Source organism: Microcaecilia unicolor, chromosome 4, assembly GCF_901765095.1.
Source record: "Microcaecilia unicolor chromosome 4, aMicUni1.1, whole genome shotgun sequence".
In the NCBI taxonomy this organism is placed as follows: domain Eukaryota; kingdom Metazoa; phylum Chordata; class Amphibia; order Gymnophiona; family Siphonopidae; genus Microcaecilia; species Microcaecilia unicolor.
In genome coordinates, this window is record NC_044034.1 from 98,720,330 (window position 1) to 98,745,438 (window position 25,109).

At 42.7% G+C, this 25,109-nt stretch overlaps 1 protein-coding gene across 3 annotated transcripts in view; it reads right to left on the bottom strand.

The window, feature by feature from the left end:
• Positions 1-322: 322 nt before the first annotated feature.
• LACC1 (laccase domain containing 1) overlaps positions 323-25,109 on the bottom strand; it is a 33,992-nt gene continuing 9,205 nt past the window's right edge. For 2 of the 3 annotated variants that reach the window (XM_030199423.1, XM_030199422.1), the window contains exons 3-6: positions 21,738-21,919; positions 14,818-14,983; positions 4,260-4,485; positions 323-1,236 (exon numbers count right to left, since the gene is read on the bottom strand). In XM_030199423.1, coding sequence (XP_030055283.1) covers positions 1,062-1,236; positions 4,260-4,485; positions 14,818-14,983; positions 21,738-21,919 — 749 coding nt within the window. In that variant the 3' untranslated portion in view covers positions 323-1,061. The remainder of the gene's footprint in view (positions 1,237-4,259; positions 4,486-14,817; positions 14,984-21,737; positions 21,920-25,109) is intronic. The other variant, XM_030199424.1, reaches the window with a different exon arrangement.

Sequence of the window (25,109 nt, forward strand, 5' to 3'; positions counted from 1 at the left end):
AGCCTCTGGCTGCAAATTTTTATTTGTTAGGATTTATTTACCACCTTTTTGAAGGAATTCATTCAAGGCGGTGTACAGTAAGAATAAATCAAACATGCACAATAGACAATTACAGCAGTAAAAATATTCAAATAGCAATACAAAGTATGGCATAGTATACTACTTAAAACGTCAACACAATACATAATAAAACATTTTCATAGCGTAGGGTATAAGCAAAGATGGAACATATAAGGCCCTGTTTACTAAGGCGTGTTAGTGTTTTTAATGCGCACGCTAACCGTGTAGGTGCCTATAGGGATATTGTAGGCGCGTACACAGTTAACGCGCGTTAAAAATGCTAATGCGCCAATAATGCACTTAGTAAATAGGGCCCACAGATAGTCACTCCTCTTACTTTATTACCTAATTTAAAGAAAGGTGAACTTGAGGTCAGAGAGATGGAAATCTCAAGGGCTTCCTGTTTAGAAGGGATAGGTGATGGAAGTTGCAGAGAAAGACAGTGCAAAGCTTGTAGTGTTCCTGCCTGACTATACAGAGAGGAGTGGTGGTACTGCAGAAGGTATAGCAGATGGAGAAAGAAGAGAGCTGGGAGGGGGGTCACTCAAAAGAAAGAAAAGTCAGAGAAACAAAGGAGGACATGGAGAGAGCAATATAGTAGAAATGTTTTGCAGCTGCCACACACAGAAAATGGATGTTACATGTAAAGCTACAGGCAGTATCTTAAAGATAACATAAATACATTCTTACTTACAAATTTAGCATTCAGAAATGCAAATCTTTGTGAAGAGCTGGCCAAAGTGGCTTTAATCATTTCAGTAATGGAGCTTTCTCTTGGTGATTTTGAAGTGGACATCAACGTGGGTGTCAGACCACTAATTACTGGTGTGACAATTAACAACAATATTGTTATTTGTGGGGGAGTTGGTTTGGTATGTCTTGTAGATAGTATTATCTAATCAGCTCAGGGAAACGCATCTAAGATGTCTCTGCAAAAATCATAACCACCTCTTCAAATATCAGTGGCATGCATTTACTATTTCCGAACAGAAGACACTGCCTCAGTCCTGGATGGATATGAAGCCAATCTGAGTGCCAAAGTTGCTGCCATCACGGACATGGGAGAAGAATTTATCTGGATGACACGATGTGCAGAGAGTAATATTCTGGCTCCTGTCAGTCACAGAATCATCCTGGATATTCTGAGGTAGAATTCCTCCACGTTCCAAAAGAATGCTTAACCGGAGACAAAATGTGAGAGTGTGAAAATTAGACCAGCAAAATATGTAAGAAGTCTTAAAACTTTTTTGTTTAATGAACATGTACTTGTTAATTTTGCTTAATAATTACTTATGTGATTAGTATTATATGATCTGTATTATTTGGTTGGTATTATGTAATTTGTATTTTTATGTACTATTCTTGATGTGTATTTTTATTAGATGTTATTAGCTTGGGAATTGGCAGTTAATAAGTACCAGATTAGATTAGATTTTGTGAACCTCATTAGAGCTCTAGGTAAATATATGATGAGTTATTTGTGTGAAATAAATGCAAGTCCCACAAGTGTACCTCAGGGTTCTGTTCTCAGTCCTCTCCTGTTCTCCATCTACACTTCTTCCCTTGGCTCACTGATATCATCCCATGGCTTTCAATACCATCTCTATGCTGATGACTCCCAAATCTACCTCTACCCCTGAAATCTCAACCAGCATCTAGACCAATGTTTCTGCCTGCCTATCTGATATCGCAGCCTGGATGTCTCAACATCATCTGAAACTTAACCTGGCCAAAACCGAGCTTCTCATCTTTCCCCCTAAACCTACCTCTCCTCTCCCCCCTTTCTCTATTTCTGTAGATAGCACTCTCATTCTCCCTGTCTCATCAGCTCGTAACCTTGGGGTCATCTTTGACTCCTCTCTCTCCTTCTCTACTCACATTCAGCAGATTGTCAAAACCTGTCATTTCTTTCTATATAACATCAGCAAAATCCGTCCCTTCGTCTCTGAGCACTCTACCAGAACGCTTATCCACACTCTTATCACCTCTCGTCTTGATTATTGTAACCTGCTTCTCACCGGCCTCCCTCTTAGCCATCTCTTTCCTCTTCAATCATTCCAAAACTCTGCTGCGTGACTCATTTTCCGCCAAAGTCGCTATGCTCACATTAGCCCTCTCCTTAAGTCACTTCACTGGCTCCCTATCCGTTTCGCATTCAATTCAAACTTCTCTTATTAACCTATAAGTGCATTCACTCTGCCGCTCCCCAGTACCTCTCCACTCTTGTCTCTCCCTTCACCCCCCCTCGAGTACTCCGTTCTGTAGATAAATCTCTCTTATCTGTCCCCTTCTCCTCTACTGCTAATTCCAGACTTCATTCCTTTTATCTTGCTGCACCTCACGCCTGGAATAAACTTCCTGAGCATGTACGTCTAGCCCCGTCTTTGGCCGTTTTCAAGTCCATACTTAAAGCCTACCTCTTTACCACTGCTTTTGACTCCTAACCACGACTAACTTGTCCTGTCCTTTTATCCTCACCTCTTTATTCCCCTACCCTTAATTGTTCTGTCTGTTTACCTGTCTTATCTAGATTGTAAGCTCTTTGAGCAGGGACTGTCTTTTTGTGTATGGTGTACAGTGCTGTGTATGCCTTGTAGCGCTATAGAAATGATAAGTAGTAGTAGTAAGTTGACATTAAAAAAAAAGAGGACTTAGCTACTAGAACCAAATCTCAGTACCATTATCTTTTTTGCATAAACCTAGTGTGTTGGTGTTGTTGAATTCTGCATTAAAGAGCTGCTCTTCTGGATACTGCATCACAACTCATTAACACAACATTCTGGTGAACTTTGCTGCATAGCAGGCTATGTTGAAACATTTACTATTTGTGAAGAAGAAACTTACAAAATGATTCAAGAAAACGGGTCAAAACACACAAAATACTAAGGGGCCCTTTTACTAAGCCGCGTAGGTGCCTACGTGCGCCAATTCAGAATTACCACCTGGCTACCACGTGGCTACCATCCCCTACGCACTCCAGCACACGGTGCTAACCAGGCGGTAATCGGCAATGTACGCGCACTGATGATTACCACGTGAATGGGTGGCAGTAAGGTCTCAGGCCCAAAATGGACACGTGACAGTTTTCATTTTGCCATATGTCCATTTTCAGCCCCCCCCCAAAAAAAAACAGGCCATTTTTGCAGGTGCACTGAAAAATGGACCTGCGCGCATCTAATACACGCGTCTATACCAGCGCACCTTAGTAAAAGGACCCCTAAGTTTTGCATACTGACACCTATCATGAGCTTTGCTGCTTAGTACAACAACCTTGTAGTTTGGGCTATTAAAAGGTACTTAGAAAATCATGAGAGTCTCTGGGAAAAGATGACTAAAGTAGTGGATCCAAAATGTTGAGAATGGCTGATTGATGCCAATACAGTGAGGTGCACTGAAGCATCCCGTGCTAATTTTGGGATGTCTATACGCTAAAAAATGAAATGTATTTTTTTAGCGCAGGGAGTGTGTCTGGGAATCAGAGAGTGGGCGTGTTCTGAACTGATTAGCGTAGCTACATTGCCACTCATTAACCAATTAGTGCGTACTTAGGACGCGATCCCTTACCATCTATATGATAGGTGGTGGTAGAGGATCACACACTAATGGCCATGTGCTAATGGCAAAATTAGTGCACGTCTAACTATATAAATAGGAGAGATTCTTTAAACACTTGTTTGTAAGCAGTGAGATTAATTATAGACAGGGAGGAAAAAGCCTCAAGAACCTCCCAGATAATAGCTGAAAGAGCAGGGCTTCTTCATCAATGGTTTAAAAAAAAACAAAAAAAAAAAAACCTCCCTGGTAAATCTAGTTGCAAATTGTGAAACTGTGAAATCCAAACAGACAAAAACTTGTCAAAAAACAGCTATCAAGTCTCTTTCTTCCAGCTTCATCATAAATCACTGAAGCTCTCCTTCACAGCAACTTTAAATTAAAAGCTTTAGTTCCACTTTAACTCAGACAAGAGATAAATGGTAAGTAAACACAGGAATTCACTGCAATTTTAAGCTAGTTTGTTTTACGGGTTTTGAATATAAGATGCCTTTAAACTGGGAACAAAAAATTCAGCTGCATTTGGAACACATTTTCCACTGAATCACCATGACGCAAGTCCAACCCGAGTGATTAAAGAAAAGAACCGAGTGTTCACTTTAGCTCATCAGATGGATTCACACATCAGTATCAGAAGAAACATTTACCGTGTTGCCTTCCTGATATCAACATACGGGCTTGGGGAGTCAAACAATCGAACACAGTTTGGGTGAATAGCATGAAATTTCTCTGCATCTTCCTTGGGAAGGGTAAAGCAGCAGGGCCCGACTGAAGGGCCCAACACAGCCAGTACATCCTTCACGCTGCAGCCGAATTCTGCTATCATTGCATTTACCGTGGCCATTGCCACGCCCTGCAAGGTGCCCTTCCATCCTGAGAAAGAACAAACACAGAAAGCGCTATTTCCATTGCAAGAAGGTAATCAATAGAAATAAAACAAAATAAAACATGGAAAAGAAAATAAGATAATACCTTTTTTTATTGGACATAACTTAATACATTTCTTGATTAGCTTTTGAAGGTTGCCCTTCTTCGTCAGATCGGTAATAAGCAAATGTTGGTAGATGACAGTATATATAAGTGAAACATCAAAGCATTTCAGTGACAGGGTGGATAGGTGAGAAACAGGAAGAGTCAGGTGGATGAGGGACAGGGAGATATGCATGAAGATAGGAGGGTGACAAAGCAGTACAATTTTATGGTTTATAATGGGCTGGAAACCCCAGATCTTTGTTAAGTCCTGTCTGGTGGGTGTCAAAATATTTAATCATTCTGACTTCAAAGGTCTTACTTTCCTGTATTGTTTCAAAGTTTCCTTTCAGGATTCTTACCATGAAATCACTGGTACAGTGTTCTGGTTTTGTAAGGTGCTGCCCCACAAGCGTGACATCCTTATTGGTACTAGCATTTTTCATATGGTGTCTATGTAAATTAAATCTCTTCTTTAGCATCTGACTGGTTTCTCCAACGCAGCAGCCTTCGTTGTATTTTTTTTTTACACTGAATGATATATACCATACTCTCATGAGTATTGCCAGTTAACGTGTAGCGGACAGCCAATTATATCATGCGATATAACCAACTATCCGCTGATATTCAGTGCATCGCCAGCTACATTTGGCAGCTAAATTAGCTGGTGTATCTTTGGCCGGTTTAAACTTAACAGGCCAGTGCTGAATATCAACATGGCTGGTCAAGTTAAAATTGGTCAAAAAACACCCGGATATTCAATGCTGGACACCGGAAAAGGCCAAGCATTGAATATCCGGGCTCAACGCTGACCACGGGAAGCAGCCCAGCTACCTCCCGCAGACTGAATATTGGCCCCCTTTGTATTTAGCTCTTGTGTCTAATTGAAAGAGAGGAGAAATTGGTTTCTCTCTAGTTTAAATTTACTGTAGTTTTAAGCAACAGCAGGCAAGGCAAAATTAATTTTAAGTTAGAATGGAACAAACATTTTTGTAAGGATATTCAGTTCTACATCTAAGTGGATGATGTGCAGCTAATTGAACCAGACCTACCAATAGCCCTGAATAAACTGACTACCTGCTTAATACAATTCAAGAATGGGCTACAGACAATAGACTTTGTCTGAACACAAGTAAAACTGAGGTCCTGTGGGTCCCTAACACAAGCAGTCAAATATATGATATTAAAATCCCTTTTAGGGGCCACCAACTCCTCCTTAAATCAAGAGTCTGAAACCTTGGGGTACAGCTAGATTGAACACTTAACGCTGATTCCCCAAATCCAAGAACATTAAGGAACTGCCTCTATCATCTGTGACTACACCCTTTCCATACGCTGAAAAGGCAAGTCGTCACAGTGGATCACACCATGATAATATTAAGATTGGATTACTGTAATGCACTCTACACTGGTCTGACTACGAAGGGTTTGCGCCAGCTCTAATCGATTCAAAATGCCGCAGCATAAGTGATAGAAGGTTGTAAGTGATGCGATCACATCACACCATTTTTGCAAAAACTTCAGTGGCTACTGGTATAATACATGGCTAAATTTAAAACTCTTTACATCTGGTCTTCAAGGCTCTTAAAGGAAATGGGCCAGAATACTTGAAGAATAGGATCTCTCTCTACACACTAAGGTCCTCCCAAGGAGTATGACTATCACATCCTATCCAAAGGACACCACTCAATGTGACACCCACCAACGAGCCTTCTCCAGAGTAGCCTCCACATTCTGGCATTCTTGGATTAAGGGGTCCTTTTACAAAGGTGCGCTGAAAAATGGCTTGCAGTAGTGTAGGCGTGGGTTTGGGGCGTGCGTCGATCCATTTTTTAGCATGCCTGTAAAAAAAAGGCCTTTTTATTTTGCCAAAAATAGACGTGCGGCAAAATGAAAACTGCCACACGTCCATTTTGGGTCTGAGACCTTACTACCACCCATTGACCTAGCAGTAAAGACTCATGCGGTAACTGGCGGTAATTACCTACGTGCGCCGAATGCCACTTGGTTCACATCCGTTACACGTGCCCAAAAATAAAAAATATTTTTGAGATGCGCGCATCGGATGAGCACCATAAATGAAACAACCGCAAGACTACTACTACTACTTATCATTTCTAAAGCGCTACTAGACGCAAGAGCCACATGGTAGGCGGTAACTCCATTTTGGTGCGCACTGGGCATGCGTAGATGCTTACGCGGCTTAGTAAAAGGGCCTTTAAGTGTATTTTGTAACAAAGTGGGCTGAACTTTACACGCATAGTTATAGAATATGGAATATGGACCAGTACACCTAAATCTACACACTGGGATTTATGCCAAGTTTTTGTTGGTGTAAATGGATGCGTGTAGTTTTAGGCGCCGAGATCTCAACTAAGCATGTTCTATATTCGGCGCCTGATTATGGAATATGCTTAATTGGCAGTGATTTCAGTGACAATTTTTTTTAGGTGCCACATATAGACTCTCCCTCATTATATTGCCATTGTAAGTAGCATTGCTCCTTAAATAAATGAAGTAATAATTTAAAAACTGTGTTATGTATTTATTCATGTTCCCTTTGTCTAATATTACATTTTGTTTAAAAAAGATCAGAAACCACTCAGTGTGACATATATGAATTAATAGGAGAAATCAGGAGGGGGTAAATACTTGTTCACATCACTATAAATTCTGCGCCCTGGGGAGGGGGGGGGTGTGAGAGGGAGTTCACCCAGAGTATTTAGATTGTGAGCTCTTTGAGCAGGGACTGTCGTTTCATGTATGGTGTACAGCGCTGCGTATGCCTTGTAGCGCCACAGAAGTGATGAGTAGTAGTAGTATTTGCTAGCATTGTCTCTGTTTACCACTGGGGCTCAGCCTGTGTTTGAAGAAATTATGCAATTATGTGTCTGCAGAATTTTGTACTTAATTGTGTAATGTCCCAGGGTATGACAAGGCCACTAAAATTCTCTATTTTCATGGTCATAGGATTATACAATGTTTCTCAACGATGTACAAACGGCCAGTAGCTAAGGTTGAGGCCCCCTGAGGGTTGGTGGTGTTGCTCACAGGTTTCACATTTTGTGCTAATTAAACCACTTCACTGCAATGTGTTATGAGGGTAATTCTATAAGGAGGAACCTATTCTACAGAGAAAAATAGGCACCTAGGTTTCTTAAAAGAATGCTTACATTTAACTGTTCATCCATAAAATTGTAAACACATAGGTACGATTTTATGGATGAACATTTATGCCAGCTGTACAGTTGGTGCAAATGCTTGTGTCTAGACTGGGGAGATACATACAAATTATAAAATTTTATGTGTGTAAATCTGAGCCCTTTTCCATGCTCCACCAGACTCCGTCCACATGAATGTCTACCTGCCCAGTACGTGCCACTGAATATTGACACCAGTGACGATCCTAGGTCGGCTGCCACCCGGGGGCAATCGCCAATGCGCACCCCCCCCCCCCCCCCCAGGTGCATTCTTAGCTGCTGGGAGCAGCCACTCGGCTCTCGGCTCCGCTGGCTCCCTCTGCTCCGGTACAGGAAGTAACCTGCTCCGGGGCAGAGGGAGCAGGGAACCAGCGGAGCCGACAGGCGTGCAGCTGCTCTCTGCACCCTCCAGCGGCGTGCACCTGGGGCGGACCGCCCCCGTGACACCTACTTACAGAACAACATGTAGCTGGAAAATGGTCATTTATGCGCACTGGATGTAAATGACATGTAACTACTACTACTACTATTTGACATTTCTAAAGCACTACTAGGGTTACGCAGCGCTGTACAATTTAACATAGAAGGACAGTCCCTGCTCAAAGAGCTTACAATCTAAAGGACAAATGTACAAACAGTCAAGTAGGGGTCGTCAGATTGGGGCAGTCTAGATTTCCTGAAAGGTGTAAAGGTTAGGTGCCGAAAACAACATTGAAGAGGTGGGCTTTGAGTAAGGATTTGAAGATGGGTAGGGAGGGGGCTTGGCGTAAGGGCTCGGGAAGTTTATTCCAAGCATAGGGTGAGGCGAGGCAGAATGGGCGGAGCCTAGAGTTGGCGGTGGTGGAGAAGGGTACTGAGAGGAGGGATTTGTCCTGTGAGCGGAGGTTTCGGGCGGGAACGTAAGGGGAGATGAGGGTAGAGAGGTAATGAGGGGCTGCAGACTGAGTGCATTTGTAGGTAAGAAGGAGAAGCTTGAACTGTATGCGGTATCTGATTGGAAGCCAGTGAAGTGACCTGAGGAGAGGGGTGATACGAGTATATTGGTTCAGGCGGAATATAAGACGTGCAGCAGAGTTCTGAATGGATTGAAGGGGAGATAGATGGTTAAGTGGGAGGCCAGTGAGGAGTAGGTTGCAGTAGTCAAGGCGAGAGGTAATGAGAGCGTGGATGAGAGTTCGGGTGGTGTGCTCAAAGAGGAAAGGGCAAATTTTGCTGATGTTGAAGAGGAAGAAGCGACAGGTCTTGGCTGTCTGTTGGATATGCGCAGAGAAGGAGAGGGAGGAGTCGAAGATGACTCCGAGGTTGCGGGCAGATGAGACGGGGAGGATGAGGGTGTTATCAACTGAGATCGAGAGCGGAGGAAGAGGAGAAGTAGGTTTAGGTGGAAAGACGATAAGCTCGGTCTTGGCCATGTTCAGTTTCAGGTGGCGGTTGGACATCCATGCAGCAATGTCGGATAAGCAGGCCGATACCTTGGCCTGGGTTTCCGCAGTGATGTCTGGTGTGGAGAGATACAGCTGGGTGTCGTCGGCGTAAAGATGATACTGGAAACCATGAGATGAGATCAGTGAGCCCAGGGAAGAGGTGTAGATTGAAAAAAGAAGGGGTCCAAGGACAGATCCCTGGGGAACTCCAACAGAGAGCGGGATGGGGGTGGAGGAAGATCCATGAGAGTGTATTCTGAAGGTTCAGTGGGAGAGATAGGAGGAGAACCAGGAGAGGACAGAGCCCTGAAACCCAAATGAGGACAGTGTGGCAAGAAGTAAATCATGATTGACAGTGTCAAAAGCGGCGGATAGATCGAGGAGGATGAGGATGGAGTAGTGGCCTCTGGATTTGGCAAGAAACAGGTCATTACAGACTTTAGAGAGTGCTGTTTCTGTCGAGTGTAGAGGGCGAAAACCGGATTGAAGCGGATCGAGGATTGCCTGAGAGGAGAAAAAAATCAAGGCAGCGGCTGTGAACGGCGCGCTCAAGTATTTTGGAGAGGAAGGGTAGGAGGAGCATTTACGTGCGTCTTTGCAGCCTAAATCTAGGCACTTCCTTATATGTGTCCAATATAATGATTTGGTTTCACAAAAAAAGGGCTACTTCACATGCTTTGCTATTATTGGTTTGAAAGGACAATTCTGATGGTTTTAGACAGGTCTATAGCGCCATCTGCTGTTCATTCAAACATAAACCAAGTTAGCCCCATTTCTTAAGGCCATACTCTAGCATTTTGGATCTATGATCAGCACATTTTTGCACTGTGTCCGCATACGAGCATACATTGTCTCTTTTAAACTGATCATCTGGGATTTAGGCAGACTACACATGTAAATGCACAGATTTTAAAATTTGAGCGGAGGAGTAGTCTAATGGTTAGCACAGTGGGCTATGAAGCTAGGGAACTGGGTTCAGTTCCCACTGTAGCTCCTTGCAATCCTGGGTAAGACACTTAACCCTCCATTGCCCCAGGTTAAAAAAAAAAAAAAAAAGATTGTGAGCCCACTAGGGACAGAGAAAGTACCTGAATGAAACATGTAAACCACTTTGATTGTACCACAGAATCTATATATAAAGAATTTACATGCCTGCAAAGTAGGCCAGATTTCTGCCACTTACTACTACTACTACTTATCATTTCTATAGCGCTACTAGACATACGCAACACTGTTCTCTCGAACATGAAGAGACAGTCCCTGCTCAACAGAGCTTACAAGAAAATGCCTGCTGAATAGTCAACTCCTTCCCCCACCCCCACATGGCAAAAGAATACTTTGGAAACAAAATCTTCAAGGGCCTCTCTGGCTTAAATCAATGAATCCAACCAAGGTGCATTTAACTCAAGTGATAGTGCCTGCTGTGGAGGCTCCATCCATCCCTGTGTCCATATGCAGAAATTTGTTTGAGGTTGTACAAATAACCATATGTGTTCCGATAAATATACTGCAGGAAGTGTACTGAGCAGTCTATGTATTGCGCCACATGCAAAAAAGGAAGACCCGCTGCTATGCCGTCTGCTGGCAGGGACCCAACCCCCGATGATGCAAGAATAAAGAAGGAGTTGCTATGATATCTGCAGGCAGGACTTGACCCCCGCTGATAGAAGAAATCAGGTGCCGCCATAGGGTTTGCTAGTTGGGACCTAAACCCTGTCAGCAGAATATGGAAAGAGCCACTACAGCAGACCATGAGCTGCTACCAACTGCCTACAAATGCTTCACCAGCAGAAGAGAGGAAGAGCTGACTGTAACCCACCCCCATCCACCTATACCTTACCTCTCCCTCCCCAAACACACACAGCCCAACACTCTCACACACTCTTGACAGTTACAAACATACACACAAGGTCCCTCACACACATCCCTTATAAAGCACTTCCATGCACCCATCTGTAGAGTCACATATCCCAACAGCCCTGCACTCCTAAAAGACACAATTTAGCACATGTCTTTCCAATAATTCTCCTACAAAAACATGCATAGGTTTATGAGTGGATGAAGGGGAAACATGCCATTACATTCTGGAGAACTCTTTTAGGGCACTGAAGGAAATTTCTATCAATCTTCCCACTAAACCAGTGATTTCATTAATTTCTAAGCGGTGCTGCTTAAAAAAAAGCCAATAAAAAAATCTTTCTGTACGGAGTTATGGCATTGCCAACCAGTGTGTGCCAATGACCTCTTATCCCACTAGTCGCTCTCTAAACGTCCATTACACTGTGTCACCAGTCTCTCTCTCCACCCCCAAACTTGTATTATCTCTCCCTCAGAGCTCCCTTAACATACTCCCCCAGTCCCAGAGGCTGTCCAAGCACATAATTCATCCCCCCAAACTTCCCCACAAACACAAGACTGATACCTCTGAGAGTCACCTCACCAGACATATCATCTACTCCACAAGTTTCCCAGTCTCAGTCCCAGAGACCACCCAATAACGTGGTTCAATCTGGACTGTAGCAACTCATTTTAAATGCTCTTCTGCTATTTATAGGTACCATGGGCTCATGCATGAGTTCCAAGAGCTGAATGAATAAAATTAAAATATTCCACAAATTCCATCAGTATATCGTCTTTATACCCCTAACATTATCAATGAACCAGTAATAAAAGGAAATATGGCAGAGGATGGCACGTGTCATTGTACACAAATTCTCCCTACATGATCAACACTCTGAGCCCCCTCATCATACACATCATCTCTCCCCCAGAGGCCTACAACTTATACATCATCCACTATACTCTCTCCTTCCTACTGTTGCCAAAGCTCTCAGTCCTGTGAGGCCCACTGCTGCGTGGCCTGCTAAATTAATCGTGTAGCATCCAAGCTTTTCCCCACAGCCCTGACTCAGCCTACTTGTGCTCCTCTCCTGCGAGCCTGGCCTAGGCCCAGTTTGATTAGTCTGCTAGCTTCCTAGGCCTTGTGCTTCTCTTTCTCTCTTAGGCTCTGATAGGATAGACCTAAACTGGCCAGTGTACGTGACTGGCTTTCTTACAGAGCTACTGGCTGTGGCCTGGGGCGGGGATGAAGTGGATCGGCCTGCCGTGTCCCACAGCATTGTCAAGAATAGCCAAGTACAAAGAGGCTGCAGCCAGAGACTTTACAGCACATGTTCCTCTGCTCCCACATCCCACAGTGAACTTCCCCCTTCCTGGCTTCCATGTGGAGGAGCGGCCTGGGAACAGGGGAGTAGGTGCTGAGTTGTAATTGTCAGGAGCCTAACTCTAGGTTTATGCTAAGTAAAACTTGGTGTAAATGCCGGCACTTAAGTTGGGTGAGGAGCAGGTGTAATCATCTATAACCAGTAGTATGCTGGTAAAGTTTTAACAACAGACTTTTTCCCAGGGTATAGCCAGCCCTGCAATTTAGGGGGAGGGGGGAGCACAGAGGTGGACTGGGGGCCCAAGTCCACCTCTGCACCCCCCCCCCCCAAAAAAAAAATATTGCAGAGATCGCTATACTCAGGGAGAGAGCCTGGGGGGGGGGGGGGGGGGCAATGCATTACTCTCTCAAGGAAAAAAAAATGTTAATACTCCCAATCTAATTCATGTTTACTTATTTATGGCATTTTATCTCACATTAAATAAATAAATAGAAACTATGAATGTTGAGCACCTGATTCTGATAATATGATGTCTGTTTTAGAAGCCCTTTACCAGGAGAAAAAAAAAATCTCTGCACCAATATAACAGGGTTAGGGTGTCCCTATAACCAGCCCCTTCACATAACACACCGATTACAATTTATAACAAATTACTACTCTACCTATGAAAACTTATTCCCTTATTATACTTCCTCTGTGTACATCCATATGCACAAGCTGGCATGTTTTTTTTTTTAACTATATCCTCCCCATGTTCCCCACCCCACTCCCCTATTCTAGACCTCTTCCCCGCTGCCCTGAGCTGCAGGGTCCCAGTACATACCTGAAGGCAGCCACCCTGGTGATCTAGTGGACTCTTTGGGGCAGGAAAGTCTTTCCTGCCCGCTGCTGGCGTTGACCCTCCCATGTCGCATCGCTCTTTAGAATGGCTGCTGAGACTTACAAGGGCGGCCTCGCAAGACTTAAGCAAGGCCGCCGCTGGACGTCTCGGCAGCCATTTTTAAACAGCGATGCGGCAGCAGGCAGGAAAGACTGGGGATCTTTTCTGCCCTGAAGAATCCACTAGACCACCAAGATGGCTGCCTTCAGGTATGTGTTGGGACCCTGTGGCTCGGGGGTAGGAGAGGCAAACTGGCTTGTCCTGCTTCAACAGCTGGCTCACAAAATGTCAGAAAAATTAATAACTGGCTCTTGCGAGCCAGTGCGAGCTGGCTCCAGCACACCACTGTCTATAACCATGCGCATTACAGTCTGCCCATTCCACGCCCAAGGCCAAGCCCCCTTTTTGGCAGCATGCATTAGAATTTACACACACCACTTTACAGAATATGCTTAGCAAGTTGTGCGTGTAAATTCTAATTAATGCAAATTAGTGTCAATAATTGCTTGATAAGTGCCAATTATCACACTGACTGGCTTGTTAAGTAATTGAATTGTGCACACAAATCCAGAATACGACTGGATTTGTGCATGCAATTTCAGTTGAACTAGATAGAATCCAGGGGATTATGGACCATGTTCCATAAATAGCTCTGAAAAATCGGCACTGAAAAAATTCACTAAAAGCTGTTCTATAAATGGGGCTGAAAGTTAGGCGTTGTTAACAGAATACACTTAGCATCGAGATTGGCAACAAACTTTAGACGTGAGGATTTACACCAAGTAAACCCTAGTATAAATCCTTGCATCTAAATAAGGTTCAGATCCCCCTTATTCTATAACAACGTGCATAAATTCTAGGAATGCCCCTGATCCTTCCATGGCTGCTTCCCCTTTTTGGAGCCACATGTAAAATTTACAAGCAGATCCATGTGACGTAAAATGCGCACACAAATAGTGCTGACAATTGATTATGAGCACCCAGTAATTGGTGCTAATTGGCTTGTCAATTAAATTGCATGCCTAAATTGCACACGCAATTCTAAGCACCATTTATAGAATTTGGGGGTATATGCAGGTATGTTCCCTGTCCCTAATGGGCTCATTTTTTTGCTTTTCTGCGATCAATAGGGTGGAGAATAAGCATCTTTTCACATGCACATATTGAAAACACATAATCCTGCTTCTTCAAGCAAATACACTAACCAAGAGAAGGGATAAACTGCTGAAGAGAAAGAATAGCATGCAGTCCTTCAATAGGAATAATCTACAGGGAAAAACAAAGAATGATACTAACAAATAGCTACCCCAAGAAAACTACTTCTGACTGTCTTTATGCTCATTATAGATATTGGCACAATGTCAAATTTTTTTCATATGGCTCAAAAATGTGGATCAATAAAATATCATAGGTCTAAAAAAAAACCTCCATACTGTATCAAAATTAGTATTCACAAAAAAAGTATTAAATCATACCTTGACTAATTATATATCATCACAAAAAAATCACCTTGCTTTAGTCCCAAAGTTTGTATTCGGTGACATTTTTTTAATTGTAAAGAAAATTACCTGAATGAGCAGCACCGCACACTTTTCTAACGGGATCACAGAAAAGCAACGGGATGCAGTCTGCACCAGGAGCGGCAATGGTGACGCCTTTCTGATCGGTCACTATTCCATCATACCAGTCAGGTTCTGGCTTCCCCATGATCCAGACAACATTAGCATGATCAGTCTATCAGACCAAAGTAAGAAGCGAAAGTTGCTAAAACTGTGGAAGAAAAGCCTAGTCATACTATACTGCAGGAGTACAACAGTTTAACCACATCAATAATAGTAGGGTGGGTTCAGTTCTAAAGTTTAGTCCCACGGGGAATAACTTAAGAAAAGGGCATGTACTATGACATCAGACCACAAGAAAATAGCACCAAAACACATACAGAATATGTTCACAGAAAAGTTTTATTCAGCCACTAAATGCCCTTGACTGGGGAAAGCAATACTCAACATGACCATGTTTCACCCATTCAGGCTGCATCAGGGATCAATGGAGATTTTTATATAATATGTAAGCTGCTTTGGTTGTACCACAGAAAGGTGGTATATCAAATGCATGACCCTTCTTACCCTTATGGCAAAAAATCAAAATGGTTCTAGTCGAACACTACAACTAAAAAGCAGTTGTTTTTATGGTCAGAGATTGGAAGACTTGTGCCGTATTGAGTTTTTTTGCTATAAGATCTCCGTTGACATCTGATGCAACCTGAGGGGTCCTTTTACTAAGGTGCACTGAAAAATGGCCTGCGGTAGTGTAGGCGCGTGTTATAGACGCTCACAGAATCATTTCAGCGCACCTGTAAAAATACCTTTTTTAAAATTTTGACCAAAAATGGACGTGTGGCAAAATGAAAATTGACACGTGTCCATTTTGGGTCTGAGACCTTACTACCAGCCATTGACTTAGTGGTAAGGTCTCACGCGTTAACCGGGCAGTAAGGGTCTACCCGCGTCAAATGCCTTTTACCACCCGGTTGTGCTGCATGCCAGAGTTTTGTGACGCGCAAAGGGACACGTACCAAAAATGAAATTACTGCCTGGTACACGTGGTAGTTGGGCGGTAATTCAGAACTGGCACGCGTTGGGCGCACATAAGCCCTTACGCAACTTAGTAAAAGGGCCCCTCAATGAGTGAAATTGTGGCCACCCCAGGTACTGCAAGGGCATTTATTGGCTGAATAAAGCTTTTCTGTGAACATATTCTTTCAAACTTCTTTTGTGTTTTGGTGATATTTTCTTGTGATCCACAGGGAATAACTGTATAGGGCTTCTGTTGTCTCTCTTTCCTGTCTTTTAAATAAAGAGTTAAAAAAAAAAACAACAAAAAATTTTGGCTTTTTCTCTTGTGTTTCTGTTAGTCTCCTCAAGGGGGCGCAATGTGCAATATTTACAAGCACTGTGTCATAATATTGCCTGTCACGTGTGAACAAAATTAAAATACGCATCCTGTTCCTGTCTGTGGTGATCTACATATGAACAAGCACGTCATGGGTCTCTTCTGTAATCAGTTTGCAGCTCAGGTCACTTGTCTCACTTCTGCAACATTAAAATATCGAGCTCTGCTACCTTAAAACAATTATCAAGAAGTGGCATGTTTCAAAATTAATTTACTTAAAAGTGTTTGAGCAGACGTAATACATTAGCATATAGCTCCAGAAAAAGGAGGACAGATTGAGCCAGTCAGGGTTTTACTTCCATTGCGTTCAGTGGAAGCAAAACCCGGACTGGATCAATGTGTCCTTTTTGTTCTGTCCTCCGACAGCCTCGCACTAGTTTATAACGTGATCCTAAAATGTGTGTAATGCCTTTACTGTTATTCTCAGTCCCAAGGACTATCATTGCTGCAGTTTCCACTGGAAAAATACATGAGCAATGCACTGTGGGTAATGTAGTTCACAGGCAGTGCAACCACACTTGTTTGGCTGTGTAAGAACTGTTACCACTGGTTGTGAGGCCGCCCAGACCTTCCCTCTCTCTCTCTCTCTCTCTGCCAAGCTTGGCTCTTTTGTCTTCCTGTTCAGTCTTACTATCTGTCCTCAGAGGTCAGCCAGGTATGACCTTTCCCTCCTATCTCTAGGACTACCCCTTGCTATCCGATGGCAGGCTCTGTCCCCATTGGTCTCTATCTGCTCCTCCCTGTGTGAAGCCCCACCATTCTTTGTCCTTTCAGCCACGCGGGGCTTCTTTCACCATTATAGCCAGGGACATGGAGCTAACACCATCTGGCTCCACACAGCTCTGTCCTGCTGAGAACTCCCTGTAAAGAACCTGGTTTTTTACCCTGAGAATATCTTCTTCCAAATGAGATATCGCACATTCCATTCATCCAGCTTTGGACTATTCTACCTGTTCAACTACCTTCCCCTCCCCCTGCAATACAACTACCTCTCTTCAGATCTCCACCTCCCACAACCTCCAGATTAAGAAGTCTCTGTATCCTGAACATCTATCTGTGAGTAAATCATCTGTGATTTATTCAATAAAAGAGACTTCATAAAATAATAGAGACTTCAGGTGATTGCTGTGCCAGGGTTATACTCCATAATATTGGGGCTTCTAATTACCAAGCTCCAAGAGTCATGATACTTTTTCTGGAGTCAAATGGTAACCCTACTACTAAATGCCGAAGAAAGGAATCTTAATAGTCAAGTTTGCAATTTTAAAATGATTAGACATGCAAAGATATCTTCTCTATCCACTTACCATGAAGATTTTATCTAAGCTGATTTTATTGTTGACATGCCAACAGGGTACTGAATCTTGGATATGAAATGAGATAGTGTAAGGCAGATTTTAGAAAGAATGTGCAAACTGGAATCGAGACATCCAGGTTGAGATGTGTTCAATTCCAGTAGTATTTTAGAACAAGATCTGCCGACACAGAGCCTGTTCTAAAACACATACAGGAACGAACGCATTATGTTCCAGTTACATGCAGCATCTATTTTACAAAGATGAATGCAGAGAATAGCAGTGGAGGAAGAATGGCTATATACGTGTCTAGGTGGCAACATATACAGGTTTATGCAGGTATTTCAGAACCTAGATATGTACGTGCACTATTTTGAAAACAAATAAAAAAATATGCATAGTAGATGATGGCAGAAAAAGACCTGCATGATCCAGCCAGTCTGTCCAACAAAATAAACTCATAGCATATGGTATAATGCAATATTAACATATGCATACTTCATCTTAATGCGTCCTTGTCGTATTCGGGGCACAGACCACAGAAGTCTGCCCAGCACTGGTCTTATTCCCTCAACTACTGCAGTTGCCATTGAAGCTCCACTCCAACCCATCCAGATCTGTCTAGCCATGATTGGGCCAGACCGTAGAACAGGTCTACATGCTGCAAATTAAGGAAACAGCCTGCAAACATTCGGCACTATCGATTTCAGGGAACATAAAAATCCTTGGGGGATTATTTGCTACTGTCGATAAAAATGTCTTCCTTTCCTCAGGCGAATATTACTGAACTACCTACATGTCAGCAATTTGTTAATAGATTTTAAGTGAAGGTAATGAATACTGTTGCTTCTTTTGATGTCAGTGTATCCCTTAATACTGATCTTCAGTTTGATATGACTAAAATGTGGGATTCATTTACTGCAATGTCAGCAGGGGATGTTTCTGATGTAACTCAGTCCTTTAAATAACTCTTGAGTGCTTGGAATATTTGTTCAACTGCAGTTAGGAAGGCGATTTCTATATGTATTGTTATTGTTAACAAATCATTCAGTGAAAGCTTTTTGCCAGATTTCTTGAAGAAAGTCTAGTCAAGCCATTGTTAAAATATAGTAAATGGACCATTGCCAGATAATTATCAGCTCATTTCCTCTCTTCCACTCCTAGACAATGTCATAGAGAAAGTGGCTCAAGGTACCCAGTTTCTGATGTTGATCTTAGCTATTGCCACTGTCTTTGACACTATTCACCATCCATTATTTTTAAAGCAATCGGAAGTCTTGGGGCTTTCTGGGCCTGTTCTGAATGGTTTGCTTCATTTTTAATTAACTGTCAATTTCAAGTGCAGGATACACTTGATGAATCAAACTGGATGTACGTTCATTCTGGGGTGTTCAAGTGTGAAGCGCTGCGTACGTCCGGTAGCGCTATAGAAATGATTAGTAGTAGTAGTAGTAGTACCACAGGCCTCAGCCCTTTCTGCCCTGCTTTTCAACATTTAAATGGTCCCAATTTGTAGATTGTTGGGTTGTTTGGAAGTTAGGTACTGATTATATGCAGATGTTATACAGCTTTTTTTCTCCATTAAGAATTCAAGTTCCAGCGCAATTGGCTTTTTTGTATATTTATTTGGCCCATGTTTCCTGAGACAAGATTGGAGAATGCTGCAGTCATCACTGGAACGTTTGATAGCCTCTTGGGAGTGGAGGAGTAGCCTAGTGGTTATTGCAGTGGACTTTGATCCTGGGGAACTGAGTTCAATTCCCACTGCAGCTCCTTGTGACTCTGGGCAAGTCACTTAACCCTCCATTGCCCCTGGTACAAAATAAGTACCTGACTATATGTAAACCACTTTGGATGTAGGTGCAAAAACCTCAGAAAGACAGCATATCAAGTCCCACTTCCCTTTCCCTCTTGTGTGCTTGCTTTTCTATATTTTACATGGAATTCTTTTCCCTCAAATGAATTTTTATTGTACATTGCTTTGATTTATGCCATTAAAAAAGTGATTCTAAAAAATGCCATTAAACATAAATGTAAAGTAAGGGCTTGGTTAACTGCTAATAAATTTAGATTAAATGTTGCAAAGACACAGGTTCTTTTTCTATCCAGTTCAAGTACTCTTGAATTTCCCACATCATTTCAGTTTGATCCTTAATCTTAGAGGAATATTTAGGAATTACTCTTGAATCATCACTATCCATGCGACTGCATCTTAGAGAGGTTATTCAGAGAGTGTTTTTTAAGCTTAAAACTTTCTACCATATATGTGAATTTTTGAGTCCTGCTAATTTTGACACTGTAGTGCAGGCTTTTTATTTTTTCTTATTTGACCACTGTAACACTCTTTTGTTAGGTGTTCCACAGAATGCACTTCAGGCATTACAAGTTGCTCAGAATGGGACACTTTCTTTTGAACATATTTCACCTGTCCTGAAGCAATTATATTGGCTTCCTCTTAGGTAGAGAATTTGATTTAAAAGTTTTGACTTTGATTTTTAAAAATTGCATGACAGTATGCCCTTGTGTATTACAACAACCTTAAAGATTTATAGCCCTGTCTGGGCTTTAGGCTCTGCAAATAAGGGTCTCCTTGATGTTCCTTCCTTTTGGGTCAGCAGGTTAGATGAATATAGAGATTCTCTTTTTAGGGTAAACTGGCCCAATTCTGTGGAATGCACTGCCAGATAATTTTCATACTACCTCACATTTGCTTACATTTAGGAAGCAGCTAAAGGCCTATTTCTTTCAGAAAGCCTATGCATAAGTAGGAGAAGGGCATTACAAATATGAGTTTCAGCAATGCTTTGAATTTTCCCCGATTATGTTGCTTGTAATAAGTATGTCATGATTGTTTGCCGCCTAGATTTGAAGATAGGCAAGATATAAAAATTTTATTTAAAAAATAACAATTAAAAAAAGGGGGTGACCTCCCCGGATCGCTCCAGTGGAGCAATGTCAAGAAAGTGAACTTTCTGAAACGCAAATCTGAAATGCAGATGTAAATACCGTCATTGATCTTTTTCAGCAGAGATGTGCATTCACTTTATGAAATGGAGACTACATGTGTATCTTTTGGTTCCGCTGAAACCACAACCCCTTGCCACATGTATAGTGAATTTAGATACATCCCAGCTTGCTAAAATCAGGGTTTACATGTACATGTGGTAAACATGAACACTGCTTCTAAAATAAGGACCTATACCTTCCTTATTTTTACTTGCACCTGCATCATGGCTCTTCCATTTTGTAAGAAGTTGGGAAAAAGCTCAGAGGTTTGATCACTTAATGTAGGTTTAAAATAGCAATGCACAATTTAGAATGAGATGACTATTGCTTATTTGTCAGGAAAGCATGCTTGATAGCACAACATTGTGCTTCAATGGATAAAAAAAAAAGAACCACCTACTTTGATGCTCTGGAGAAATCAAATGTATGGTGAGTATGTCAGCATGGGGAAAAGACAAGAAAAAAAACCCAAAATCAACAGATTTATCCGTATTTGGCTCCATTTATGGATTCTTTACATCCTAATTTGCGACATTTACTTCTAGACCACTTAAGGATGTAAAATATTGCCTTCTTGATTTTTAACTTCATGGTCGCTTACTGTTTTAAGGATGTGACATTAGGTTGTTGGAGTGTTTGGGAGAAGTGAGGGGGAAGGGGGAGGAGGAAAAGGTTTATACTACGTAGTGTCAGTTAAGCACTAAGAATTTAAGTTCTCTTTTTTAATGGTTCATGGGCTCCTCACTTTGGGCTCAAGCCCCCTCCAAAATTGCAGCACCAATGTGTGGCTGGCGGAGATGCTCAAGCCCTGCCAGCCAAAGAGATTAGCTGCTGGAGTCCCCACCCGTGCTGTCTGAGCAGCAGGAAGTCGGTGAGGGTGTTCCATTCCAGCTTTCAATGCAGGCACTTCCGCACCTATTCAGTTCATGCAGTTGAACTGATCATGTGCAGAAGTTCTAGTGTCAGGGGCAGGAGCAGCCTGCTTGCTTCCTTGCTCCTCCTCGGGGGGGGGGGGGGGGGGGGGGTTGAGCATTTTGTTAGCAAAGGTATAATGGGGCGGGGGCAGTGACGGAGGGGACAGGACTGAGAGGAAATACTTGGCCCCCCCTAAAAATTAAATTCTGGCTACGCCCTGATTCTCATTGTATTCAGATGTAATTGATGTTTTCTGAAACTCAATAAAAATGATTTATTCATAAAATGGGAATACGCATTAGGAACAATATTTGTTTAACCTTCACAGGGTGGAATGCTTCAGGATTGAAGCCTGCAGCTTCTCCCAGTCTCCGCAAGTTCTCTTTCACCAAAACTTTCGGATCTCTCCGCCTGGAGCTGCTGAAGAGATTCATGGAGCCGAGAGTGGGAATGTACGATATTCCTCCCGCCCTTGTAGTGAACCCATGCAAGAACGGTTCTTCTATTCAAAAAGAACACAGAATTCAAGTTTTAAATCATGCTTTAGCAAAAAAGGTTGATATTCAAAGCAATATAATTGGGCAGAAGAGGCTTATTCAACAGCATTTAATTGGACAGTGCCACTGAATGTCAACACTCTACGGTTAGTGACAGGATGGTCTGGGGAAAGAGCTGGGTGGAGCCAGAGGTTTTGTGGTCACCAGCAAGAGCTCATTTGCAGTACTATGTACAATTCTGGAGGCCACAACTTCAGAAAATACAATTAAGATGGAGTCTGTCCAGAGGGCGGCTACCGAAATGGTCAGTGGTCTTCATCATAAAGCGTCTGGGGACAGACTGAAAGATTTCAATATGTATACTTTGAAAGAAAGGCAGGAAAGGGGAGATATGATAGAGACATTTAAATACCTCTTTGGCACAAATGCACAGGAGGTGAGTCTCTTTCAAATGAATGAAAGCTCTGGAATGAAGGCATAGGATGAAGGTGAAAAGGGACAGACTCGGGAGCAATCTAAGGAAATACTTCTATATGGAAAGGGTGGTGAATGTGTGGAATGGCCTGCTAGTGGAGGTGGTGGAAGAGTGGTGAATGTGTGAAATGGCGGAAAAAAAGGACTATCTGAATTCAAGAAAGCTTGGGACAAGTACACAGGACCTCTAAGGGCAGCCATTCTCAACCCAGTCCTCAGAGCACATCTAGTCTCATTGGGTTTTCAGAATATCCACAATGAATATGCATAAGATAGATCTGAATATCCTAAAATATATGCACAAAATAAGGGGGAAGGGAGGAGTCCAAACTCACAAAACAAAAAGCAACAAACAAGGGGTGGAGAAAAAAACAAAACAAAACACACAAAAGTGGACTGCAACTAGCATCCGCCTTTTTATTGAGGGGACATGAAATGGACACCAAGTTTCAGTTAAAACAGGCTGCATCAGGAGTCAGTAAAACCTCTGGCTGAATCATTTGATGACGCAGCTGGAACGCCATCAGGCTTGCCACTTTTGAATGGTTTGTGTACTGGGCTCAAGAGTTATTCTGTCCCAGTTTATGTTCACATAGTGTTTGCATATTGAAGCTTTTAACGTTATATCAGCCAAAGGTTTTACCGACTCCTGATGCAGGCTATTTTAGCCAAAACACGGTGACCGTGTCGGGTCCCTTCAATAAAAAGGCAGATTTTATTTGCATTCCAGTTTTCTGTGTTCTTTACTCCACCCCTTGCTTGTTGCACATATTAATACCCAACTTTTGAAGCAGGTGTAAAACCATTTGTGTGCTAGTGGGGCTGATTCTAGAGGCTAATTTTACAAATGCATATATGCACCTATTTTGCCTTTATAAAAAAAAAGTCACCTTTGGCACTTCTCTCCTATGCCTAATGTTAATAAACAGGCCCAAATGTTTAGTGCCCAAAAGAGAATGTCTCTCCCCCCCAGTATATTTCATACCATCTTTCATAGCTAGTAGGGATGAGTGAAGGGCAAATATCTTCAGTTTTATCCTGCTTTTTTACAAATGTGTTTTTGGTTTGAAGGAAGTTTGAATGTGTGAAACAACGTGTTCAGACTGATTTTGTTTTGTTTGTTTTGTTACATTTGTACCCCGTGCTTTCCCACTCAAGGCAGGCTCAATGTGGCTTACATATTATATACAGGTACTTATTTGTACCTGGGGCAATGGAGGGTTAAGTGACTTGCCCAGAGTCACAAGGAGCTGCCTGTACCTGAAGTGGGAATCGAACTCAGTTCCCCAGGACCAAAGTCCACCACCCTAACCACCAGGCCACATGCATCTTAATTCATAAGTCCATGCACATTAAGGGCCATGTTCTATATATGGCTCTAAGAGTTATGCTTGTTAAACTGGGCGCGCACCCAATTTAATGCACGTAAATTAAGTAATGACCCAAACAATTATCAGCACTAACTGGCAATAATTAGGATTTACATGCATTTCATATTCTATAACAATGTATGTGTAAATCCTAATGAGCGTACATATTTGGGGGCGTGGATAGGGGTGTTCCCAAATGTTATGCACGCTGATATAGATTATGGCCAAACTGCGCCTAAGTGTAGGTGCCTGCATTTAAGCCTGCTCATAGCAAGCCTAATAGCAGGCGCTTATAGTTAGGTGCAATTTATGCCTAAGTGTGATTCTATAAAGGATACATACTCTTTATAGAATTGTGCTAAGCGCATTACATTTTCGGTGCTATATAGAATATACCCTTAAATCAATTTTGTGCACATTAAGGGTTTAGCTGGGCAGAAAAGGCTCCTGCCCAGTGAAACTCTGCTAAGCTAGCCCTCCACCGATATTCTGCAGCACTTAACTGTGCCGTGCCACTGAATATCGGCTCTGACCGCCACAATACTGGGCGGCAGTGGCATAGCCACAGGTGGGCCTGGGTGGGCCAGGGCCCACCCAACAGTAGCACATGCTTAGCCGTAGCTGGTGGGGATCCCAAGCTCCACCAGCTGAAGACTTCCCCCTGATGGTAATGAAAACACTACTCTCCACGATACCGGCACCTGTGCATTCTCAGTTTTCAGTCATGCCTGCTTCAGACTGCCAAGGTGGAAAGAAGCGTTTTCCCGCCAGCTGAGATATATATATTTTTTTTGGGGGTGGGGGGTGGGGGGAGGACACTTGGTGCCCACCCACTTCTTGCCTAGGCCCACCCAAAATCTGTCTGGCTACGCCCCTGCTGGGCGGTCCATGGATGGAGCTTGGGCAAAGCCAGTACTTAACCATTTAGCAGCAATATTCAGTCCACTAATCAGTTAAGTAAGCACATAAAGTTAGGACAACAAAAATGGAAAGGGAAGGCAAATGGGACTTGATATACTGCCTTTCTGTGGTTTTTGCAACTACATTCAAAGCGGTTTACATAGTATATACAGTGGGGCAACGGAGGGTTAAGTGACTTGCCCAGAGTCACAAGGAGCTGCAGTGGGAATCAAACCCAGTTGCCCAGAATCAAAGTCCGCTGCACTAACCACTAGGCTACTCCTCCACTCCTGTCCTAATTGTATCCAGCAAGCTAACCATGCACCGGTCTAACAGCTGGTACATGATTAGCTTCGGGGTGACCACTGTAACCCACTCAATGCTGGTGCCCAGACATGGCCCAATATTGGATACTCGGGCTCACTTCAGCCCATGGCTGTAAGTGGCTTAA